The 23,060-nt window shown below is 40.5% G+C and overlaps 1 protein-coding gene across 3 annotated transcripts in view; it reads left to right on the top strand.

Moving 5' to 3' along the window:
• Window positions 1-23,060, top strand: part of CDON (cell adhesion associated, oncogene regulated) — a 175,345-nt gene that overhangs the window by 91,363 nt on the left and 60,922 nt on the right. For all 3 annotated transcript variants that reach the window (XM_029572715.1, XM_029572716.1, XM_029572714.1), the window contains exons 7-10: window positions 6,245-6,514; window positions 14,295-14,590; window positions 18,360-18,534; window positions 20,120-20,251. In XM_029572715.1, the coding sequence (XP_029428575.1) occupies window positions 6,245-6,514; window positions 14,295-14,590; window positions 18,360-18,534; window positions 20,120-20,251 (873 nt within the window). The remainder of the gene's footprint in view (window positions 1-6,244; window positions 6,515-14,294; window positions 14,591-18,359; window positions 18,535-20,119; window positions 20,252-23,060) is intronic.

Raw genomic sequence — 23,060 nt, 5'->3', positions numbered from 1 at the left:
GAGTTTGTGATGTTTCCAAGATCTCAACATTTGATCGTCTACTTCCAATACATTAGGATCAAGTTATGGTTTGATTAGATCCATTTGAAACCATACTCTCATGCAGCTTTTATATTATTCCTAAATAATAAGGTGGTTTATATACTTTCATCAGTATTTTGTAACACATTTTTCTAAAAAAACAAACAAAAAAAACCCCAAACTAATTTTAGAAAAAAAAAGAAGAAAATACTAAAACTGAGTGAAAACTAGTATGTACATACTGTATATGCTGTGCCAAATGCAGAAAGGTAATGCTCAATGATATGGAATGTAATCTTTAATCATTACATACCATAAAACGCTCACTTCTTGCAGTATTCCAAAAATGTGCTCAAAAATGTTAAAAAAAAAAATAATTTCCCAAGTGTCTTTTGGTGCTGTAAATTATAAAAACCATATTTGATATTCCCATCTCCTTTATTGTCCAATTTCAAAGCTCCCAAACAACGGGCCCTTGTTTCACAACTTTTGTGGCTTCATCAGGGGGAGATGGAAGCCTGACAGTCTCATAGTAAAATAGCACAGAGCCTTCAAACCTATCTTATAAATTATTATAGAAAGAGAACAGCATCTCCATCTAGCATTGATGACTGGTTGCTGAACATTTGAAGATACAACTCCACAGGAATCCTAGTGTTGACAAGGATTCCCGTGGTTTACCATTACACGCAGTCTCCTGCAATTCAACCAGTTTGCAATCCACGCCACTATCTTGGCACCCACTCCCAAGCTTCTCATTTTGTTCACGTGTCTCCTTTGTGGGACCGTATCAAAAGCTTGACTAAAATCCAAGTAAATCACATTGAGCACTCTTCTTTGATCCAATTCTCTAGTTACCCAATCAAAAAAATCAATCAGATTTATCTGATAGGACCTTCTCCTGGTGAATCCAAGCTTTCTTGGGTCCAGCAACCCACCAAATTGTAAAAAGTTTACTAGCCTTTCCTTCAGTAGTGTCTCTTAATTTTCCCACCTCCAAGGGAGGCTAACTGGCCTGTAGTTTCCAGCCTCCTCTCTGCTCCCACTCTTGTGAAGCGGGACCTCCACTGCTCTTTTCAAATTTATGTATTTTTTTTTTTTAATTTTTATATACCGATTTTCCTGTATACAATACATATCGCACCGGTTTACATGGAACTGAACTGTCGCCTCTGGGGCAGAATACATTGGAACAAGTTGAAAAGAACTTACAGGGAGACAAATGGATTACAATCAAAAACATGAATTAGCTAAAATAAAGAACAAACTCAAAACATATGTACAGTGGGATAGATGGACCGGAGTCTATAAAGTCTATCGATTTATCGGGTCTTAGCTCTCCGGGAACGCTTTGGTGAATAAGTCTTTAGCTTCTTTTTGAATGTCAAATCTTGCGGCACCACTCCTGTTTCCAGGATCTATTGAACAGGACCTTCAGCGGACCCGCCAGCACATCTCTGAACTCCCTCAGTATCCTGGGATGTATCTCACTGGCCCCATGGCCTTGTCCACTTTGTTTTTCTAACTCTTCCCATACATTCTCTTCGGTAAACAAAGTTGAATCTACTCCACGTTCATCTACAGTCTTATCAACCAGTGACTGTCCTTCTCCAGGGTCTTTTTTAGTGAACACTGAACTGAAGTATTTGTTTAATATTTCTGCCATTTCTTCGTCTCTCTCCACACATTGATCTTTGTCACCTTTCAATTTCACTATCCCACTTCTTTCTCTAATATAACTGAAAAATGTTTTGTCACCTCGCTTTACCTCCTTGGCAATCCTTTCTTCTGCCTGACATTTTCCTTTCTTTATTTCTTTCTTCATCTCCCTCAGTTTCATCAGATATTCTTCTTTGTGTTCCTCTTTTTTGTAACCCTTTATACTTCTTGCACGCTCTTCTTTTTGCCTTTATCTTTTCGGACAGCTCCTTTGAGAACCAGATTGGTTTCTTATTCCTCTTGCTTTTGTTTATTTTTCTAGCATATTGATTAGTTGCCTTTGTAATTGCTCTTTTAATTTGGCCCACCTCTCCCATTTTCTCCCAGTCTCCTAGTTCTTCCTCCAGCTATGTCCCCATTTCTACAAAGTCTGTATTTTTGAATTTCAAAACTCTGGTCTTTGTGTGGCCTCTCTGTATTCTATTTATAATATCGAACCATAACGTTTGATGATCATTAGTGCTCAGGTGGGCACCCACCCAGACATTAGAGACATTATCCCCGTTAGTGAGCACTAGGTTGAGTATAACCCCCTCCCTCCCTCGTGGGTTCCATTACCATTTGTTTGAGCAGAGCCCCTTTGAGAGCATCTGCTCACTCTTCTTGTAGATTATACAGAAGTGATTCTCTAGTCTATATCCAGCAGATCTAAATCTCCAACAAGAACACTTCTTCCTTCTTTCCCACCTTTTGGATGTCTTTGTCCAGATCTCTATCTAGTAAAAACCTGTAAAAATGGAAGCACCATCTTCTTCTTCTTTTTTTTTTTTTTAGGACAGTCCATAATGCTTCTTCTTCTTTTCCCCAATTTCCTTGCAATTCAGTTGCTTGGATATTGTTTTTGACATAAAGAATGATTGTTTACACTATCAGATTGAGCTAGGTGTTGTTTATGTAATTCGATGTCCGTCTCCTAAGTTATATGTGGGAAAAACATCGAGAATGATTAAAACCAGAATTACAGAGCACCGGTCGAACATAGAAAATTTCCGTGAAAACGCTCCTTTAGTTGAACACTGGGTACAGTTGTCACATACTTTATCTGACCTTTTTTTCTTTGTTTTGGAAGTAGTGACTCCCCCGACCCGGGGGGGGGACGGGACTTACTCTGAATATCTTATCCGTAAAGAACAGAGATGGATACATACTTTGGATACAGTGACTCCAAATGGTTTAAACAAAGAACTTGAATGGAGTTTTTTTTACTTAACTTTGATTGTCCCTTCTATACTTCCAATTTGATTGGTTCTTAAGACTCTGCTATCTGATTGGTCCATATGTTTTCGCGCCTTTTTTCAGCTGTTCTGTTTAAAACCCCAGTACACCATTGTCTTTTGCGCTCCCTGTTAAGTCTCATCTTCAAGCATTATGGTATGTCTTTCTTTTGTATTTTTCTCCTAAAGTATTTTCTTGCTTTCCTGTATGTCGGTTCGTGAGCCTATCTTTACATAGTCCATGTTTGTTATGCTTATTTTTAGAATTACTCTAAATCGTATGTCCCTCCCGACGCAGCCTTGGCGAAACACGGGTCCGTGTCGGGGGACCCTCGGAAAGCAAAATTGTTTAAAGCAGTGGAGTTGCCGCTTGGATAAAATAAGAAAAATAAAATTGCTTTTGGAAATTTGAATGGACTATGAAACATTCTCTGCACTTATTGTGTTTGCCATAAATAATTACTAGCCAGACAGACATTGCTTTCTCCACCTCTTAATTCTTGGGGAGAGCAACAGGAAACAGACTTTTATATTGGGCTTTACCGGGTACCTCCAGGCAACTTGTATTGGCCACTGGGCTTGATGGACCATTGGCCTTTCCCAGCATGGCATTTCTTACGTTTTTATGTTCATAACTTACACCAGTTTATAATGTGAACTTACCTACTTTATCAGTTTTGAAAATTAGCCTACCTGCGCATAATTATATCTGCTAATTTTTGTAACCCCTGCCCTGACTTCTGGAGAGATTCTGACAAGCATAGTATTTTATTCATTTAAAAAAGTATATTCTGCATCTTCCAGCAACACTGAGTTTAGTGCGGAGTACAATACGACATACTTAAAATGAAGTAAAAACACAATATTACATATTAATGATTTTTAAAACATACAAAATATATAAATATATATATATATATATATATTAACAATACTGGCATGACACTCAAATGCTTCCCTAAAAAAAAGACAGCCCTAAATTACTTAAAAAAAAAAATATAAATGTGTGTGTGTGTGTGTGTGTGTGTGTGTGTGTAAATATATAGATATTCACAAATAGTATATATGAAGAATGACAACAAAGTCTTGCTTCCCAGGATTTTTCCCACACAGAGGAAAGTGTCAATTTTTCAAGTTCTGTAGTGTTTTTCTCTTCCCCTGGAGCTTTTCTACAAATCAGTCACAGAAAATCCACAAGCACACTATAGATGCAATGGAGGTGATGCATGTAAATGCATTCCATGACTTGATTAGCTTAGACTTCCTAAATCCACTATACGACCCCTTCAGGTAATTCAGAATGTAGCGGCTAGGATATTGACAAATACTAAGAAAAGCGATCATATTACACCAGTTTTAAAATCACTGCACTGGTTGCCATTGGAATATAGAATTAAACACAAGACTCTCTGTATGATTCATAAGATCATTTACGGAAACAAAACAGACTGGCTGAATACGACTATTGAATTGCATTTACCTCAACGAGACTTGAGATCATCTAATAAAGGCTTATTATCAGTACCTACTGTCAGATCGGCACATTTGAGCGAAGTCAGAGAAAGGGCTATTTCAGTTGCGGGTCCGAAACTTTGGAACAGTTTGCCATTAAATCTAAGAATGCAGGACAACCTAAAGAAGTTTAAGAAAGATCTCAAAATGTGATGCTTTTTACAAGCATACAGAGATAATACCCAGGACGGTATATAAGCCTACAGCTTTCCGTGGACAATTTCTTACCTTTGTATTTCTTAACTTTATTAATGCTATTTTAGTTTTTAAGTAATTTGAACTATCTTATTATTTTTTTATTGAAGTTTTTATTGTATTTATTTCTACCTTTTAACTATTTATATATAATTTTGTATTTTGTAAACCGTTAAGATAGAACCATGTGTTCTGGGTAACGGTATATAAAAACTGCACAAATAAATAAACAAATAAATAGCTTGCAGCACTCGAGGACTAGAATTGACTACCCCTGGCCTAGATAGCGTGACTAAATGAGAAGTGAAACTACCACTCCTGAGTGGGATTTTGTTACTGTAAGATCAATGTGGAACTTGCTCTCCAATCAGGAATAAATATGTGTACAGCACCATATTAAAGGACCAATGTGAAAAGCAGTTTGGAGAGCCAGACGACGCGAGTCATGGTCAGAATTGAAACACCTGTCCCCAGTGGAGCACCAGATGTTTGGAGCATGAAGTGCATGTGTGTGCTCAGGAGAGCTGTGGGATAGGGTGCTCAGCTGATTCTGTTTTGTCTGGAATAGCAAATCCAGTCCTGGTTTTACCCCCTAGGCAAGCATGGGCTTATAGCCCGGCTCTTATTAGGGAAATCAAAGCAATAATTTCACACATTCAATGGGGGTTAAATCAGGATTGGATCAGCTTGTTCTGTAGAAAACCAGTTCAAATGATTACCCTGGCCACAGTATACACCAGCGTACATGTTTCTCGTGTGTTTCATGCAACATTTTCCCAAAAAGTAATGCATAAGAAAGTAATTTGCTATCTCGTAATGCTATTGTGCAGCAGGAAAAAGAAAACAAGAGAAATAAAACAAAGAGAGGGAAGACAGAGAAGGGAATGAGAGCTGTGCCTCTTCCTGAGTGGGGAAAGAGCCTTTCCTGCCTAACAGAATGGAAAATAGGATGAGCTGAAAATATTTTCATCCAGAAGAACCGGGCGTTCAGTCTTCAACAAGATCTTTCTTGTGTGCTAGACTTATGGGTCATTTTTAAACCGCATGGGGAACTTTAGGCCTGCAAGCGCATTTTGAAAAGGAAATTCTTCCTGGAGTTTCCCTTTTAAAAATACTGGGCCAGACTTTGCACCTGCTTTACAGGGGATGCAAAGTCTGCACCATAAATCATACATAAGGAATATTTCCTGGCTCTTCCCCTTCATGGTGCAGGTAAAAGGACCTGTGCTTTGAAATAGTGGGGATATTTCTATCCACAGGTGATTTTCAGCTCTAGATACCAAGATAATTACTTAGCTGGGTAAAAAAGTTTTGAAAATTGCTATAGTTTCTACCTGTCTCTAAAGGAAAAGTCCAGTATGAAATGGAGGTGGCTGGTAGGTCAGCCAGGAGTTTTTGTGTATTTCTTAATTTATTGAATTTTTATCAAGAACATCTTACAGCACAGCCAATGATAGTTTGAGTAGATGATTACAAGTGAATGATCTTCAGACCTGAGTAGTTCCTGTTTTGATTTTGCCACATTTTGTTTTTAATTTTGTATGTGGATTTTAATTGATGTAATTGTTTTTTTTTGTTCTCAGAATCTACCTCTATCTCCAGGGGGCTGAGGGACAAGGTGGTATCTCTGGGGGCCAGCGTTCGGCTTACCTGTGAGGCTCGTGGCATCCCGTCCCCTGTCCTCACCTGGCTCCATAATGCAGTCCTTGTGGTTCCCTCTCCAAGGCACATCATATCAGGAAGCAGGCTGAGAATCACCGAAGTCACCTTGGAGGATTCAGGGCTGTATCAGTGCATTGCTGGGAATGCAGTAGGATTCGCACAGTCCACAGCAAGACTCCAAGTCCTGCCAGGTAGAAGGTCTTTAGAAGCCAGTTACAGAAACTCAAGATTAATTTTTGAAATTTTATTTTATCACTTTGATTACTTGCATTCAATCAGAAGATATTAAGATGAGTTTCAAAATATATATATATAAATAATATACATACAGAATGACAACAAAGATCATTGCTGTAGTAAGTGTAATGTTATCCCTCCCTTCCCTAGCAGAACCCCTGTTTCTGTTCTTTTTCATGTGATCTGTCATCAGGAGCCATCATGCATAGCCTCTCACTTTATTCCTCATCTAGCCCTTATTGGGCATCCAGTATCTTTCCCATTTCTTCGTGGACAAGAATGGCAAATGTATCACACAAATAAGTGACGTCATCCAATAGCGCCGACACAGAACATGCTCTCTGAACTCAGGAAGACCAAGAAACATTTTCTGAGCATGGGAATTCCACATGGCTACCGCCATCACTTGAACCTCCACACATTTGAAAAGGAGATAGAGCAGCTTTTAAACTTGGAGGGCTATATCTTCCAAAGATACTTGCAAATCAGGGAAGTTAGAGTAATCCAGTAAAGAAGTTATATGATTCAGGTTGAAGTAGGCCAGATGGACCTAGACAAAGGACGCCCAGATGTGAATGACTTTAAACTACCTGTATTTGCAACCAATCAGGTTTTGAATATAAATAGGAATGAAAATGCAAATAAAAAACATAGTTACATGGAATAGACTTAGTTTTTGGGTACTTGCCAGGTTCTTATGGCCTGGATTGACCACTGTTGGAAACAGGATGCTGGGCTTGATGGACCCTTGGTCTGACCCAGTATGGCATTTTCTTATGTTCTTATGTTCTTTAAAGTTACGCAAATACCAGAAGTCTGAACAGTAAGATTGATGAGTTAGGGTATACGGCATTACATGAGAATATAGACATAATAGGCATTCCAGAGACATGGTGGAAGGAGGATAACCTATGGGTCACTGTGATACCAGGGTATAAATTATATCAACATGATCGGGCAGATCGAATTGGTGGAAGTGTGGCTCTAAATTTAAAAGATGGCTTACAGTCAAGTATGATAAAAATCCTACAGCAAACACAAGCACTGTGGAATCCTTCTGGATAGAAATTTCAGGTGTGACTGAAAAGAATGCTACTGGCCCCCTGGCCAAAATGATGAAATAGATTGTGAAAAGATAGCTGAAATTAATAAAGAAAATAAATTTGACAATAATCTCATTGGGATATGAGGTTACGTTTCTAGATGCTATAAACAACACTTAGAAAGGAAGATGAGCCTTAGAAGCTGTAAAGGCCTCATGAGAAAGATCTTGGAGAAGCCTCCATTTCAAAAATGGTACAGCCAATGCAGTTTGTATGGTTTACAATTGCTATATCATCTTCAATTTGTATGTAATTCCATTGAGGTCAATATTCAAAGCCATTTAGATGGGCAACTTACAAGTTATCCATCTAAACAGCAAGTCATCCATCTAACTCATAGGGTCATTTATCAAAATGCTATAAGACGTTTTTGCATGCTTTAAGGCGTTTTCGCATGCGTTAAGCACCTTTAACACATGCGAAAACCCCTTAATGCATGCAATAGCACCATAATCTATGGTACGATGCAGATCCGAAAAAGAGGAGGAGTTAGGGGCAGGAGTGGGCTGGGTTTACTGTTTTGTGAAGCCCTATCGCATGGTTTTAACGCCAATTTTAGCTACACCTTTTTCAGTAGCGTTAAGTTGTGCAATAGGTTGCGTTAAGGCTTTATTGCATTTTGCGATGTGTTCTCAAATGCCTGTTTTAGTGGTTTTGAGCTATCTGGGGGGGGGGGGGAGAGAGACAGAGACTAGCCATAATGCCCTAACACTAGATAGGTATTTATATCTCTATGGGAGGCCCACCTAGTAACTCAAGGTGAGGTTTAGGTATTAGTGTAGGGGTTAGGGGCCACTTTGACATTCAAAGTGAGACGTACGAACAGAACAGTGCTCTCTTGTGAAGATTTGATGACCCTTGGAGTGAGGAAACTCACTTAAAGATGATATTTGTGCAATATTCTCTCAACCTAGCTTGATGGACTCTCTACCTTGGTAACATGAAGCTAGGTTGAGAGAACATTGCACAAATCTCATCTTTAAGTGAGTTTCCTCATTCCGAGGGTCATCAAATCTTAACAAGAGAGCACTGATCTGTTCGTATGTCTCACTTTGAATGACAAAGTGGCCCCTAACCCCTACACTAATACCTAAACCTCACCTCGAGTTACTAGGTGGGCCTCCCATAGAAATATAAATACCTATCTAGTGTTAGGGCATTATGGCTAATCTCTGTCTATCTGTCTCTCTCTCATAGTAAACATGGTCCCATAAACTGCCTATTACCATAAAACACACTCCTTTTTCTATCGCATGCGATATTTAGTGCATTTTGATAAATCCAAGCTTCAGTTAGCCATTTTAATATTTAGTTTTGAATATTTACCTCACTGTTTTTTGAAAGTTCTGCAATGCAAATCATGACTGATCTGAACATTACCAGTGCATGTATATTTTGTGAAAGTGGTAGTGGTCACTCACAAAGATTACAGTTTATTAAAATGTATGAATTGCCAGATGTGCAGTGGCTCTTGACGATTTACAATAAAAACATACTGATAAAACACAGAACCAGTCCCAAAACTGATTCTTGTGGCTCTTCACTTAACACCATTCTCTCTTCAGAGTAGGTTCCATTTACCATTACAGATAGTTTCCTGTCACATCAACCAGTTTGTAATCCACTCCACCACCTTGGCACCGATTCCCAAGCTTTTCATTTTATTTATGAGCCTCTTATGTGGAATCGTATCAAAAGCGTTGCTGAGATCCTGTCCCCCCTCTTAGTTCTGGGTTTAATTTAGAAATCTCATTCTCATATATGAGATAAAATGAAAATATTCAGATAATTTTAAGCAATTAGGAAGATGTCATGCCAATAAACAAACTGTAATTTATTGGTGAGTAAATGAAAATATTTTGATATATTTGATCTAGTTGTAATATTTGATCTAATGTGAATTATTTCTGTGATAAGAATCAAGGTTTATTAAGATTGAAAGAAAAGTCAGAATAGAATCATGCTTAACGTATGAAGGCCATTGTCATTATGTCTTTTCAAGGATTAATCTGCTTGGAATTGTGCCAATTGTAATGTGTATACTGTATATGTTTATGAAAACTTTCATTGATAAATTCAGACATGCATATACAGATACAAAGCCTCAATCTGTCATCTCATTTGAACGCAGAACTCCATGCAGACTAATAGCTTTTATGAGTATGCCTGTAGCATCTCACATATTCCTTACACAATGTCTGTTGAAGAGATACAGTTCTTTGCGGCCTAGAAGCACCTTTGCTTATGACTATTTTGACTAGACTTACAGAAATTGTAATGATCTAACTGATCATTTATAGCTAGCATCTCCATTTGCAACTATCCCACAGAAAGGCCACCTTTGAAGCACTGCCACATTATAGAGTCAAAAACAAGCCTGCATATTTCTGAAAGGGTGCTTTAAAAGCAAACCCTTGCCAGCTACCACTTCTCTGTGCTTCCAACTGATGTCATTGACATCATATTTGCTGTGTGGCACAGCCATGTATATAACCCTTACAAGTGACCTTTGCATCTGCAGGGACAAGCTTGGTGTTATGCACTTTCACACACAACATGCACATTGCTTTTGGAAGGATGGGGGTTTTGATGCCTTTGTGTTTGTGATTCTCTGCACTATATGCCTTCAGGGGTTTGATGCCTTTTTGCTGTTTGCGATTCTCTGCACTATACGCTTTGCTGTTTTTGGTGATTTTGTGCTGTCTGTGATTCCCTGCATTATATCACCGTGGAGCCATGTGAGAGGGGGAGATCCACCACAAAGTCAGTGGATATGTGCTTCCAGGGTTCTCTGGGTGCTGGCAATGGCTGTAACGGCCCCCAGAGTCAGGCACGATTGTTTTTTGTTCTGTGCACAGATTGGGCAGGATCTTGTGCAGTCTTTTCATCCTCCTTAATGTGAGGCCACCAGTAATGGTGCTACAGAAGTTTGAGGGTTCTGGACATTCCTGGGTGCCCTACTACACGGAGTCCTGTGCCTATTTCAGCACTTTTTCAGAGACTCTTGTTACTATTGGCTTCCAGTACCCTCCAGCCCTAATTCCCCTCCACCCAATTTAGAGAGCAGCTCTGTATTTGCATCCAAGTGAACGTCCAGCTCAATTAGGGGTAGCAACCGCTGTAACAAGCAGGCCACCCCCTTGCCCCATACTCTTACCCACCCCTGTTTTTATTTTTTTGGTTTGTTTGTTTTGTTTTTTTTTTGGAATAGCACGGAGCGGCAGTAGCCACAGAGGCATTCAAACACTGCACGGAGCGGCAGTAGCCACAGAGGCATTCATGGAGCGGGATGCCAGTGGCCAGTAGTTGGTGTTCCACCTTCACGGAGCGGAAGGATGGAGGGCTGCTATCTCCAAAAAAAAATAAACAAAAAAATAAAAACAGGGGTGGGTATGAGTATGGGGCAAGGGGGCGGCCTGCTTGTTACAGCGGTTGCTACCCCTAATTGAGCTGGACGTTCACTTGGATGCAGATACAGAGCTGCTCTCTAAATTGGGTGGAGGGGAATTAGGGCTGGAGGGTACTGGAAGCCAATAGTAACAGGTGGGAGAGAGAAAAAGGGAAAAAAAAATGGATAAAGTGCGTGGCTTGCTGGGCAGACTTGATGGGCCGTTTGGTCTTCTTCTGCCGTCATTTCTATGTTTCTATATGTTTCTATGTTTCCGTGAAGAAATACTTCCTGACATTGGTTCTTAGTCTTCCTCCCTGGAGCCTCAGCTCGTGACCTCTGGTTCTGCTGATTTTTTTCTGATGGAAAAGGTTTGTCGTTGTCTTTGGATCATTAAAGTTTTTCAAGTATCTGAAAGTCTGAATCATATCACCCCTGCTCCCCTGCTCCCCTTACCACTGTAAGGGGGCACTTTTAACCCTGGGGTGGTGTTTGGGAGGGGGCAGTTTTATACACAGTCAGAGGTATGAGTAGCAAAGTTGACATCACTGTCATTTTCTGTCATTGGGAGCAATGAAAGTTTAAAAGAGGAGGTGAGTTGATTTGTACATTGTAATCTCCTCCTAGCTTGACTGCATATTGGTCTCTACAGAGTCTCGCTCGCACGCTCTCTCTCTCTCTCCCTCCCTGCCCAAACGGCATGTGCGATAAATTTATTGCAGCTTGCGGAAATTACCTATGCGATGTGGGAAAAGGAAAATTATCCTAACCACACACCCTTTTATATCGCAGGCGCTATTTCTGCTATATTTGTAGCATTTTGATAAATCTAGGTCTTGGTTATAGATGAAAATTGGCTAAGTTAGCCTGATACCTTTACCCCGTGCTGGAACATCTCCTTTTATCTGGCTGAATTCTAGCTTGATAATGGTATATAAAAGTTAAAATAAATAAATAAATAAATAAAATGTAGCCGGATAAGTGACTTAGTATTCAAAAAAATTGCCATTTAGCCAGATAACTTGTGAGTTACCCAGCTGAATGCCTTTGAATATTGACCTCTAAATTATTATTATTTTTAGGCAGCCTCCACTTTCTCTATATTGTACCGAATACCTGCTGTTCTGTCTTCACAGTATGTTTTATGTGTTTCCCTTATTGCACTGTCACTCTGTGTGCTGCTATAATATTGTTCAGCTTACATTTTCTGCAGGGCATAAGGATCTTTGCTCTGACAGGTCATTGGAGCCTGCTGTTTGTTTTATACTTCCTGATTGGGATTGTGTTTAACTTTCTGATTGGACCTGGCCTATTTTGCATTTCCTTTCTCCCTTATCAGTTAAGTTCATATGACCCAAGGGAGCATGGGATAGTTTATTCCTTGGAGGGATTTTCAGTTGCAAAAAATGCTTGCATCACCCTAGCTGCACTTCTGTATCCTTTATCCACGAACCCCTGTTTCTTGCCACATTTACAGTTGGAACTCCAGTTTCTAGCACAGTTGCCGTTTGCGTCTCTTAAACTCAGCTAAAACATCTGAGAAACTCATCACAGCTGTGACAGTTCCAGAATTTCGTGCAGTTGCTCTTGACTCCCAATTCTTTATAGTGAGTGTTATGCTGTCATTGGTCTAATAAATATTTTGGAAGTTAAGTATTGAGCCCATCTGATTTCCTGAAGCTGTTTAGCAGCACAAGCACTACATATCATGTCGTACTCCCTTTGGAATAAGTCTGCTTCTTCCGAGCCAGCCCTCCACGATCCAGCCTTTTTGCTGTTTCAAAGAAGTGGCTTGAAATAGAAATTTCATTCCTTGCTGGTATTTTAATGGGATGTTTAGAGGAGTCCCAGGCAGCTCCAGCACCATCATCTGTGTCACGTTATCCCAGTGGATTTTTAGTGTATTTTGTAAGATAATATGGGATCTAGGTTTTGATTTCTTGTTTAAATGGATTGTTAGCTCTGCGAGCTGGTAGATAGAAAGAGGTCATTAGAATGGGAAGGGAGAGCTTTCAACTTGAAAACATCTGGCATTACCTGCCCCATTTTGTGTCCTAACTTCCAGCGTGTGGAGCTTATTTTGTAAAACACCAGCATTCAGTCTTTTAAGTGTTGTCAGGTCTCCAGGGAGGCCAGGAATGTGCAGACAAGCAGGCAGGAGGACTCAAAAATGTTCAAGGAACGAACAGAAACGATCCAGGAATGTGCAAGAAGCCGGAGAACCCAGGAATGTGTTTGGTGCAAGAAGAGGACTCAGCAATGTGCAAAGTGCAGACAGAAGGAGCCAGGACTGTGCAGTGTTCAGGCAGGAGTGAGGAAAATGCAGGCAGGAAGGTAGAAAGACCCCAGATTTCCCAGAAAATCTGATGGATAAATTGTGCAGACTAGTTGGGCTTTATGGTTATCTGCCATCATGTGCTATGTTTTCATAATTAAAAAAAAAAAAAAAAAAAAAAAAAAGGTTTTATTGATACCTAATTTTAAGCACATTACTTATAAATTGTCGTTCTCTTTATTTTCATTTTTATATATTATTAAGATAATACATATATTCAAAGAGTTTGTCCAGGTAATTTTTGTAGTTACCAGGACAAAACTGGCTCCCGGCTAAATTTTGTCTGGGTAAATCATTAGCTGCACAAAATGTAGCTGGGTACAAAACACTGATTAGTCTTTTCATTGACAGGAAAAGGACCAATCCCCATTCAGAACTCATTGACAGAGCCAGTCCCTGTTCAGTACTGCATTTTGAAAGGGGTCTAGACAATTCTTACACCAGGGTAGTGAATAAATTAATATTAAGTGTTAGGAAGTAACAGCTGTTCTGGCACTTCATTTTTAGCCCAGTGGGACGAGTTTCTTCTCCTACTGGGCTTTCTGGACACTTTTGGGGTGGTTAGGGGTGGGGGCTGGGGATTTGCCTACCATGTTTTTTTTCTTATCTAGGAGATGGGCATTATCTTTGCTGTTCACCCAACTTTTGAATATGAGCCTCTGTTGTTTGCACTGCTCAGACATGCATCCAAGAATTTTGTATATGTCATGCCTGGCAAAGTTGTCAGACCCTGGAGATCCCTTCACAATTTCTTATGTGACCTTGAACAAGCCATATAAACCCCAGAGAGCTTTCACTGTAGGCTCTTTGGAAAAGTTACACTGTAAGCCTGTGATTTATCTTGCATAGAGCTGTGTACACTGTTGATGCCATTCAGAAAATGCTGTCTTTTCTCTTCTTTTGACCAGACCCTTCTGAGACGAGAACCACACCTGAGAAGGTGGTGCCGGCAGAATCTATCCAGACCAATGCGGGTGAAGGGTATTATGAGGATTCCAAAACAAGGGCATCAACCGTGCCCATGATGGAGCTAATCCCCAGCATCCTGTCCACTGAACAACTCTTCACTGGGGTCTCCCCACCGGAAGCCCCCATCATTCTAAGCCCCCCACGGACGTTGAAGCCAGACATGTACAACTTGATTTGGAGACCTGGAAAAGATGGAGGGATGCCCATCAATGCATACTTTGTGCAATACCGCAAGGTGACACCATTTTTAGGGCTGTGCTGCATATGACTTGCATTTGCTTCATATAGTACATTTGTGTTAAGAGACAATGAAATATGAGTTTGGAATTTTTGTGAAATGCCTACTGGCACACCATAGTATTATAAGTTGTGCTAGTTGTTACTGATAAATATTTCTTATTGCCGTGGACTGCATGCTGTCTATGGTCTGTTGCATGTCAATAATGTATTGTAGGAGGTGTGATTTGGGAGGGGGTAGTGCACTGATCTATAAGTTAAAAAAAAAAACCAAAACAACTCTCAGGGCTGAAATTCATAATCCCCCTCTCCTGTGAATCGGCCTGTTTGAGAGCATATCGTAGCTTTTCAAGATCTGCAACATTGTGAACCTGGTTTCGCAGATTAACTTTCAAGAAAGTAGCTATGGTAAGCGAGCTGCCAATAATAGTTGCCCAACTAAAGACCTATACTTCACTAGGATTAGGGATTCCTCCCATCTCCTTAACAGGCCAAGTAGGGGCTTAAGGTGAATAGGGAAACCCAAAATGTCAGCTATTTCCTGTGCAACCTGAGACCAGAAGTGCTGGACTCCCTGGCATTGCCACCACATGCGCAAATATGTGCCGTTCTCATCTCACCCTCTCCAGGAAGCCGGATCTGCATCCGAAAAAAGTTTAGTGTAAAAAGCGAGGATACGATATTTTCTATGCAACAGTTTAATCATAAATGCTAATGCAAATAGAGGTATGAAAAGCAGAGGACAAGATACTCTTCCAGGCTTTAAAATCTAGGTTTAAACTTTTTTTTAATCTTTTACCTGTGATCTCTAGTAAAACTAATGATACTTTTAAGCCTGGCTTAATTTTGCACTTATTTGTGTACTGTTGATACTGTTAGGCACAATTATTTTCCCAAATCCCTTAAATGTGTAGTACTATATATGTCAAGTGAGTGAGGGTTTATTTTGCACTTATTTATTCAAGTACTAGTTGACTCCTGTTATATAAATTTTCTCCCAGACCCTAATTGGGCAAATCTCTAAAAGTAGATTTGAGGTGGTGGGAAAAACAAGCGAGGAAACAGCTCTGTGCCCTTTTAAACAGAAAAAAAATAAGTTAGAATTCAAAGGGGCGTGGGATAAACACTGTGGATCCATAAAGTCTAGAGGACGTGAATGAAGAGTGGGTGGCTCGCGGGAATGACAGCTAGTAGCTGGAGATAATACCCTTATTCAATAAACATACACACGGTTAATGCGACTCCAACATTGCTCTAAGCTTCAACGGCAAGAGGAAATGTGGAAAAAAGGATTTGCATTCACAAAAAAGTGGGGAGTAGCTTGCTTGTTACGGCGGTTACTACCCCAAACCAAATAAACTTCACTTTCAATGAATATCCAGCATAGCTCTCTGCTTCAACGGCAGGGGAGAAAGACTGATACTTCACGCATTTCCAGCATAGCTCTCTGCTTCAACGGCAGGGGAGAAAGACTGATACTTCACGCATATCCAGCATAGCTCTCTGCTTCAACGGCAGGGGAGAAAGACTGATACTTCACGCATATCCAGCATAGCTCTCTGCTTCAACGGCAGGGGAGAAAGACTGATACTTCACGCATATCCAGCATAGCTCTCTGCTTCAACGGCAGGGGAGAAAGACTGATACTTCACTTTCAATGCATTTTCAGCATAGCTCTCTGCTTCAATGGCAGGGGGAATGAAGAAAAGTGGATCTATATACAGATAACAATCAACAAGGACTGAATTACATAGACTGGGTAAACAAATAAGCTTGCTTATTGCGGTGGTTACTACCCCTAACTAATTAAGCTAGATATTTCACTTAGATGCAGTTCCAGCACTGCTCTCTACATTAATGGTGGGGATGGAAGGGAAATGAACCAAAAGGTTACTAAGAGCCAAGAGTAACAGATAAGTATGAGAAAAAAAAAGTGCGAAACTTGCTGGGCAGACTGGATGGGCCGTTTGGTCTTCTTCTGCTGTCATTTCTATATTTCTATGTTTTTAGAAATGCATAATTAAACAAATTAACTTCCCAAGCAGACAGAATTAAGCAAGTCCCACTCTCAGCAGCTCCTGCTTTGACAGCCACTCCCTCAAGACTGAGGTTTGTTCTGCCCTGGCCTTTTTATAAGAACATAAGACTTGCCATACTGGGTCAAACCAAATGTCCATCAAGCCCAGTATCCTGTTTCCAACAGTGGCCAATCCAACAGGCCGATTTCAGAAAAACGCGCAGGAGAGCCGGCGAACGCACAGGCCACTCTCCTGGGCGCGCGATTCAGGAGGGTGGCCTATGCAAATTAGGGCCTGCGGTAAAAGGAGGCGCTAGGGATACTAGCGCGTCCCTAGCGCCTCCTTTTTGACCGGAGCGGTAGCTGTCAGAGGGTTTGACAGCCGATGCTCAATTTTGCCGGGGTCTGTTCTCAAACCCGCTGACAGCCACGGGTTCGGAAAACAGACGCCGGCATAATTGAGTGTCCATCTTCCGACCCACGGGCTGCGGGCCGATTTTTACTTTTTTTTTTTTTTTACTTTTACTTTTGGGGCCTCCGACTTAATATCACCATGATATTAAGTCGGAGGGTGCACAGAAAAGCAATTTTTACTGCTTTTCTGTACAGTTCCCCAGCACCGGTAGAAATTAACTCCTACCTTTGGGTAGGCGCTAATTTCTGAAAGTAAAATTTGCGGCTTGGCAGCACATTTTACTTTCTGTCTCGCGCGGGAATAACTAATAGGGCCATCAACATGCATTTGCATCTTGCGGGTGCTATTAGTTTTGGGGTGGGGGTGTTGGACGCACGTTTTCGACGCGCTATTACCCCTTACTGAATAAGGGGTAGAGCTAGCGCGTTGAAAACGCGCATCCAAATGCGGGGTAACAGTACGCTCCACCAGAGTGCACTGTACTGTATCGGCCCGCAAGTCACAAGTACCTGGCAGGATCCCAAGGGGTAGACAGATTCCAAGCTGCTTATTCCAAGAGTAAGCCGTGGATTTCTGCAACTCTACCTTAATAATGGTTTATGGATTTTTCCTCCAGGAACTTGTTCAAACCTTTCGCAGCTACACTAATAGGTTTTACCACATCTTCTGACTATGAATTCCAGAGCTAAATTATGCGTTGAGTAAAAAAAAAAATATATATTTTCTCTTATTAGTTTTAAATGCATTACCTAGTAACTTCATTGTGTGTCCCCTGGTCTTTGTACTTTTTCGAAAGAGTAAACAACTGATCTACTTTTTCAACAATTCATCCAAATAAGTCCTTTGATTCACACTACACTTCAAACAAATACATTTTTATTCGACTACAGCCAGTCAAAGAAAGAACACTTTCACATTTTCAAACAGAAGAAAACTACAAAGGTACCATTAAGCAAGCTAACTTCCCAAGCAGAAATAAATAGTTCAAATGACTAAGTTACACAGACCCCAGTTGTTTTAGCCAGCATGAAGTTCCACTCTCAGTTGCTCCTGTTGAAACAGCAGCTTCCTCAAGGAATGTTCACTGTAAACAGTCTCACTGAGCATTCTCTATAAATAGTACTAGATGTTCCTTCAATCCAGAGGTGATCTAGACCATGGAATGTTGATGGGTTTTGAAGTGGTTTAGGAGTCCAATCTGTCAACCAACAAGTCTGTCCACAAATATTACAGGTTAATCTGCTATGAGTGGAGTATGCTGTATAATCGAGTTGTATGCAGAGTGTACTGGAGACATAAAGCCTTTCCTGTTCTCTCACTCTCCTACCTGTGCAGCTGGACAACAGCGGCAGTGTAGCAGGCAGCTGGTCCACAGTACGCGTGCCTGGTAGTGAAAACGAGCTCCACCTGACTGAACTGGAGCCCTCCAGCCTGTATGAGGTGCTGATGGTGGCAAGGAGTGGAGCAGGGGACGGCCAGCCTGCTATGCTCACGTTCCGGACCAGCAAAGGTTAGTACAGTAATCGATGGCATTGCCAGAGCTTGTGCCTCTTACAGTACAAGTTTTACACTGGGCACATTTGTCAAGAGAACCATAAGACCAGTGGTAATAGAGTTATGAGACTGAATTTTCAAAGCTATTTAACCACATAAAGTACTGTGTGTTAATAGCTGTATTAAAAAACAATGGGCTCTGTAAGCATGCCTGTGTATTTCTTGGTGCACTGGAGAGAGACATTTCAGAGAATAAGGGTAAGGGAAAACGTGCGTCCAAGGGCAGGTTAACGGTGCGCTCCGTCAGAGCGCACTGTACTGTATCGGCCTGAATGTGAGGCATTGATAGAGGGCGTTATAGTCATTGCTTAAGTGTGAAATGTAGTTACCAGATTCAGGGTCCAAGATTGCAGGGGTTCTGAAAGGCACCTTGATGCATGTGCCCTGGCACCTGGACCTGGACCTGGATCATTGCTGCAATGACCAGACTAGGTATGCTGAGGGGGGTATAAAATGGATGAAACACTTCTCAGGCAGTTACTATTGAAGGCTCATGGTACCAGACAGGATTGTCATGCTAAATGGTACCTTAGGGAATACCTCTCTGATATCATGACCAGCCTGAGGCATGTCCTCCTCTGATGACACAGCCCAACCTGCCTGTCCCCTTCCAAAGATGTGGCTCTGCAGGAGCCCCCTGCCTCTTACAATGACCCTGGCACTAGATTCCAGACCTGGGGTTCCAGTTGAGTTGAAAGTACAAAAGAGTGGGAGAAAACTGTCAGGGGGAAAAAGAAAACCCACCTCTTTCCTGAAGGCAGAGCAGCCCAATAACTCCAGTTCCTGGAGGAAAACTATTGGCCAATCCTGTAGGTTAAATGTGCATCCCAATGACTTAATGGATTTATGGTCCTTCTAAGAGGTGGCTTCAGAAAACCAGACCAGGCTCAAAATCTCCCTTAATAAACTGACTCGTTTGACAGCTTCACGACAGGGAGGATCTTCTCACCTAATTTTCGATAGATATCTCACAAATGTTGCACTTTGCTGGAGTCTCTGCATTTTTGTCCCTTTTGTGGAGCATTTTGCTGGAATATTTAGCAATTTGGAGCCTTGAAAATCCATGGAAATAGATCTGCATATCCAGGAAAACCCCTGAACAATCTTCATTAGAGCTGAAAACCCTCAAAAGATATATTGCTGTACTATATGCCAAAGCATTACTTGTTTTTAATTGCGAAAGAAAGAGGATAGGGCAGGGATCCTACAGTACACAGAGGGATTTACTTTTGTGTGGTTAACCTGCATAGTTTGCAGGTTATATAAATACCCACAATCCCTGCTGACCCCTGAATTTTCAGAATTCACTTGCAGGCCTGGAGTTACAAAGTACCTGCAAGCTTGAAGAATGCTTGCACAGAATGAAAATTATCCCCTAAAAACAGTACAGAATGCAGTAAGGTCCTTTCCCCAAAGAACTTGGTTCCAGCTGCAGTCCACAGATGTCTTATAGCCTTGATCTGCTGCGCTGGTAAGCTTTTGTGATCCTGTCCCTGAGTTGTGTCTTCTCAACTGTTTTTTTTTGTTTTTGTTGTTAACAGAGAAACTGACTTCTTCCAAGAACACTCAGGCTCCATCCCTCCCAGCTGGCGCCCCAAAGCATCCAGTACTCGCGGAGGGCAGTAATACCAACTTTGGGGTGGTGCTACCGGACTCCTCTTGGCACAGTGGAGGTAGGTACCGGCACTGGATCCCACAGGAGAAGAGCTAACGGTAATCTTACGCTTCCATTCTAAATGGGAAGCACCTGAAATTCAGTCATCTTTTCCTGTACTGTTTCTAAAAGGCTGGGAGCAGGTAATCTGGCATAGACTAGTCAAAGAAGGTTCTTAGGCTAATCACAGGCAGAGAAGAACTGTAGGAAATGTTTGGTCGGCTTTTAAAGATGTTTCAACCTCAGTATCTCAGAGTTATTGAACATAAAACGACACCTCCGGAGAATGCATATGGCTAAATATGTTAAATTGCGAAATATATTATTGCTAAATATATATATATATATTATTGCTAAATATATATGCTAAATATATATAAATTGCTAAATTGTTAATGTTCCTCTCTCTTGTTAACCATCTCCGTGTTGCATTTCTCTCCCTTGTTAACCATTTCCATGTTACAAATGTTTGATGTATTAGACAAAGGAAACGCCGGATTTCCTGCTCTCTTTTGTTGAATGTAAACTGATGTGATATGTAAAATCGAACACCGGTCCAGAAAAATAAATAAATAAATACAGTGTGACATAGCTTCACGCAGAGAAAATACCTTTTTCTAATTAAAAGGCTCTCCCTCTTCTGCCCTCCCATAGTTTTGGAACTGTTAGTTTAAACCTGTTTGTTTGATATCAGCAAGAAAAAAGATAATACAAATACAACTTAAACCTTTCCAACAGCAAGTGACAAATGTGCCTATTAGTACAGAATCTTCCTCTTTTAAATTTTGTCCCTCCCCTTTTCCATTAATAGATAAGAGAAAAAAAAAAGAAAACAAACCTCCTTGAGTGTTTTGGTCTCTTAAACCCAAGAGACAGAACAAGAAAAACAATTAAAAATCCCAACCTTCCTTATCCCTCAAATACCAGAGCGTAGGAAGTGCATATTTGGATCATTTCTATTCCATTTCAATACTGAAACCCCTACAAAATATGTAGAATCATAATTGTAGCTCAAGAAGACAAACTAGAAATGTGTTTCTCCCAGACTAACAGGAATCTCTTTTTCTGGAAAAAAAACTGAGTGTTTGACAAAGGCCACAGATTCCATAGTTGTCATATCATGGAGGGAATTTCTCCACTGCCAATAGGATGGTGGCACTTCATCGCACCATACCAACAAAATATAATTTTTTCCCCCAAAATAAACACTTTACAAGCAAAAGGAACATCCCCTTTTATCAGAAAAAACTTTGAAAGATCCTTTTCAAATAATACCATTTCAGGAATCAATGGGACCCCCACCCCCCAACAGCTTAGTTCTGGACCTTTTTTACTGGGCGTGACACTCCCTGGTACTCCCGGCCCCCATGTCCATGTGAAACCGATTTTTGCTGCACATCCTTTGTTAAGGGAGTTCCTGTAAATGCAGGGTATTACAGAACTGAGGTGCAGGGTTTATACCGAGATTCTGTTCTGTCCCGTTTAGACCCCAGACTTCTCTCCCCTATAGAAGAATTTTAATGATTGATGCTACCAAGTAATTTTTATTGGCAGTTTTACTAGATGATTGAAACTGGCCAGGGGTTTCTGATGGCAGCTGTATGGGAACATGAAATAGAGACCATTTAAAATGTAATATTTTAAAGTGTGATGTCCAGTTGTCCTTTGAGGGAGGGGAAGTTACCGGTTGTGTAATTATTGAAATCTTATGGGAGGGGGGGAAAGGGATGGAACAGGGTAGGGCTTATGACCCATGCCCCAGGTTTTTTAGGTACCTAGCGATGCCTCTGCGTATTTCTCTGTAACACCAAAAGCACAACAGAGCCAAAAGCGGAGATTAAGTGACAATATTGGACCAAGGTAAAGGACACATTAGTGGTATAGGACCAACATTTGGAGCCTAGGTTACAGAAGCTTCAGTAAATAAGTGTTTGTCACTCTTTGCACCCCTGCATAGATATGTCTCTAAGTTGTTATCAAGAAAATATCACAGGAGTGAAGCATGAGAAGATCTTTTTATTGTCATTTAAAATTTTAATATTCCACAAAATCCAGGGAGTGTAACTTTATCAGTCAACTCTGCGCTGCCCCATATACAAGCATATATGGCTGTGCAGAGATCTAAGGTGGGATTTGATAGCCTGCGCATATAAGATATACGCAGATTATAAAATAGCCATATGTCTACCCCCAAACATATGCACATATGTATGGTTACACGTATATATGTACCTGCAATGCATTGAAAGTCCATACTTTATCCTGTCTATTTTAAAAACATAAGCACACATATTTTATGCCCTAAAAATATCGTGACTTGCTTGCAGAAGTTGGTATATTTTAAAACTTGCAAAACTGAAATCACCAGTTTGGCAAAATCTTTACCGGTTCATCCAATCCTCTTGCAAGTCATCGAGACCCTCTTAATTCTTCACCCTGAGCTCCCCTCTATTCATCCAGACTCCCACCTCCCACCCAACTAATAGTAAACAATAGATGAGTCTGATATCAATTGTGCAAGATAATTAGCAAGTGTAAAATCACATAAATAAGTTGACAAATGTTCATGCATAAGTATGTATTTATTTTTGAAAAGTACTTCTTGATCATCTTCCTGCTTACATCTTTCAAAGCAATTTACAACATAATCATTTAACAATATACAACAAAACAAATCATTCAATAGACCAATATTAGCAGACAATTTTTTTCCTTATGTTAATCACTCACATAAATGTTTTGAAAATTCACCCCATAATGTTCAATGTGAACAGCAAATTTACTTTTATTTTATTTATTTATTTATAACTTTTATATACCGGCATTCG

This window comes from Rhinatrema bivittatum, chromosome 12 (genome assembly GCF_901001135.1).
Source record: "Rhinatrema bivittatum chromosome 12, aRhiBiv1.1, whole genome shotgun sequence".
Classification (NCBI taxonomy): Eukaryota; Metazoa; Chordata; class Amphibia; order Gymnophiona; family Rhinatrematidae; genus Rhinatrema; species Rhinatrema bivittatum.
Note: the sequence above shows the minus strand (reverse complement) of the source record. Positions and strands in the feature narration are given on the sequence as shown.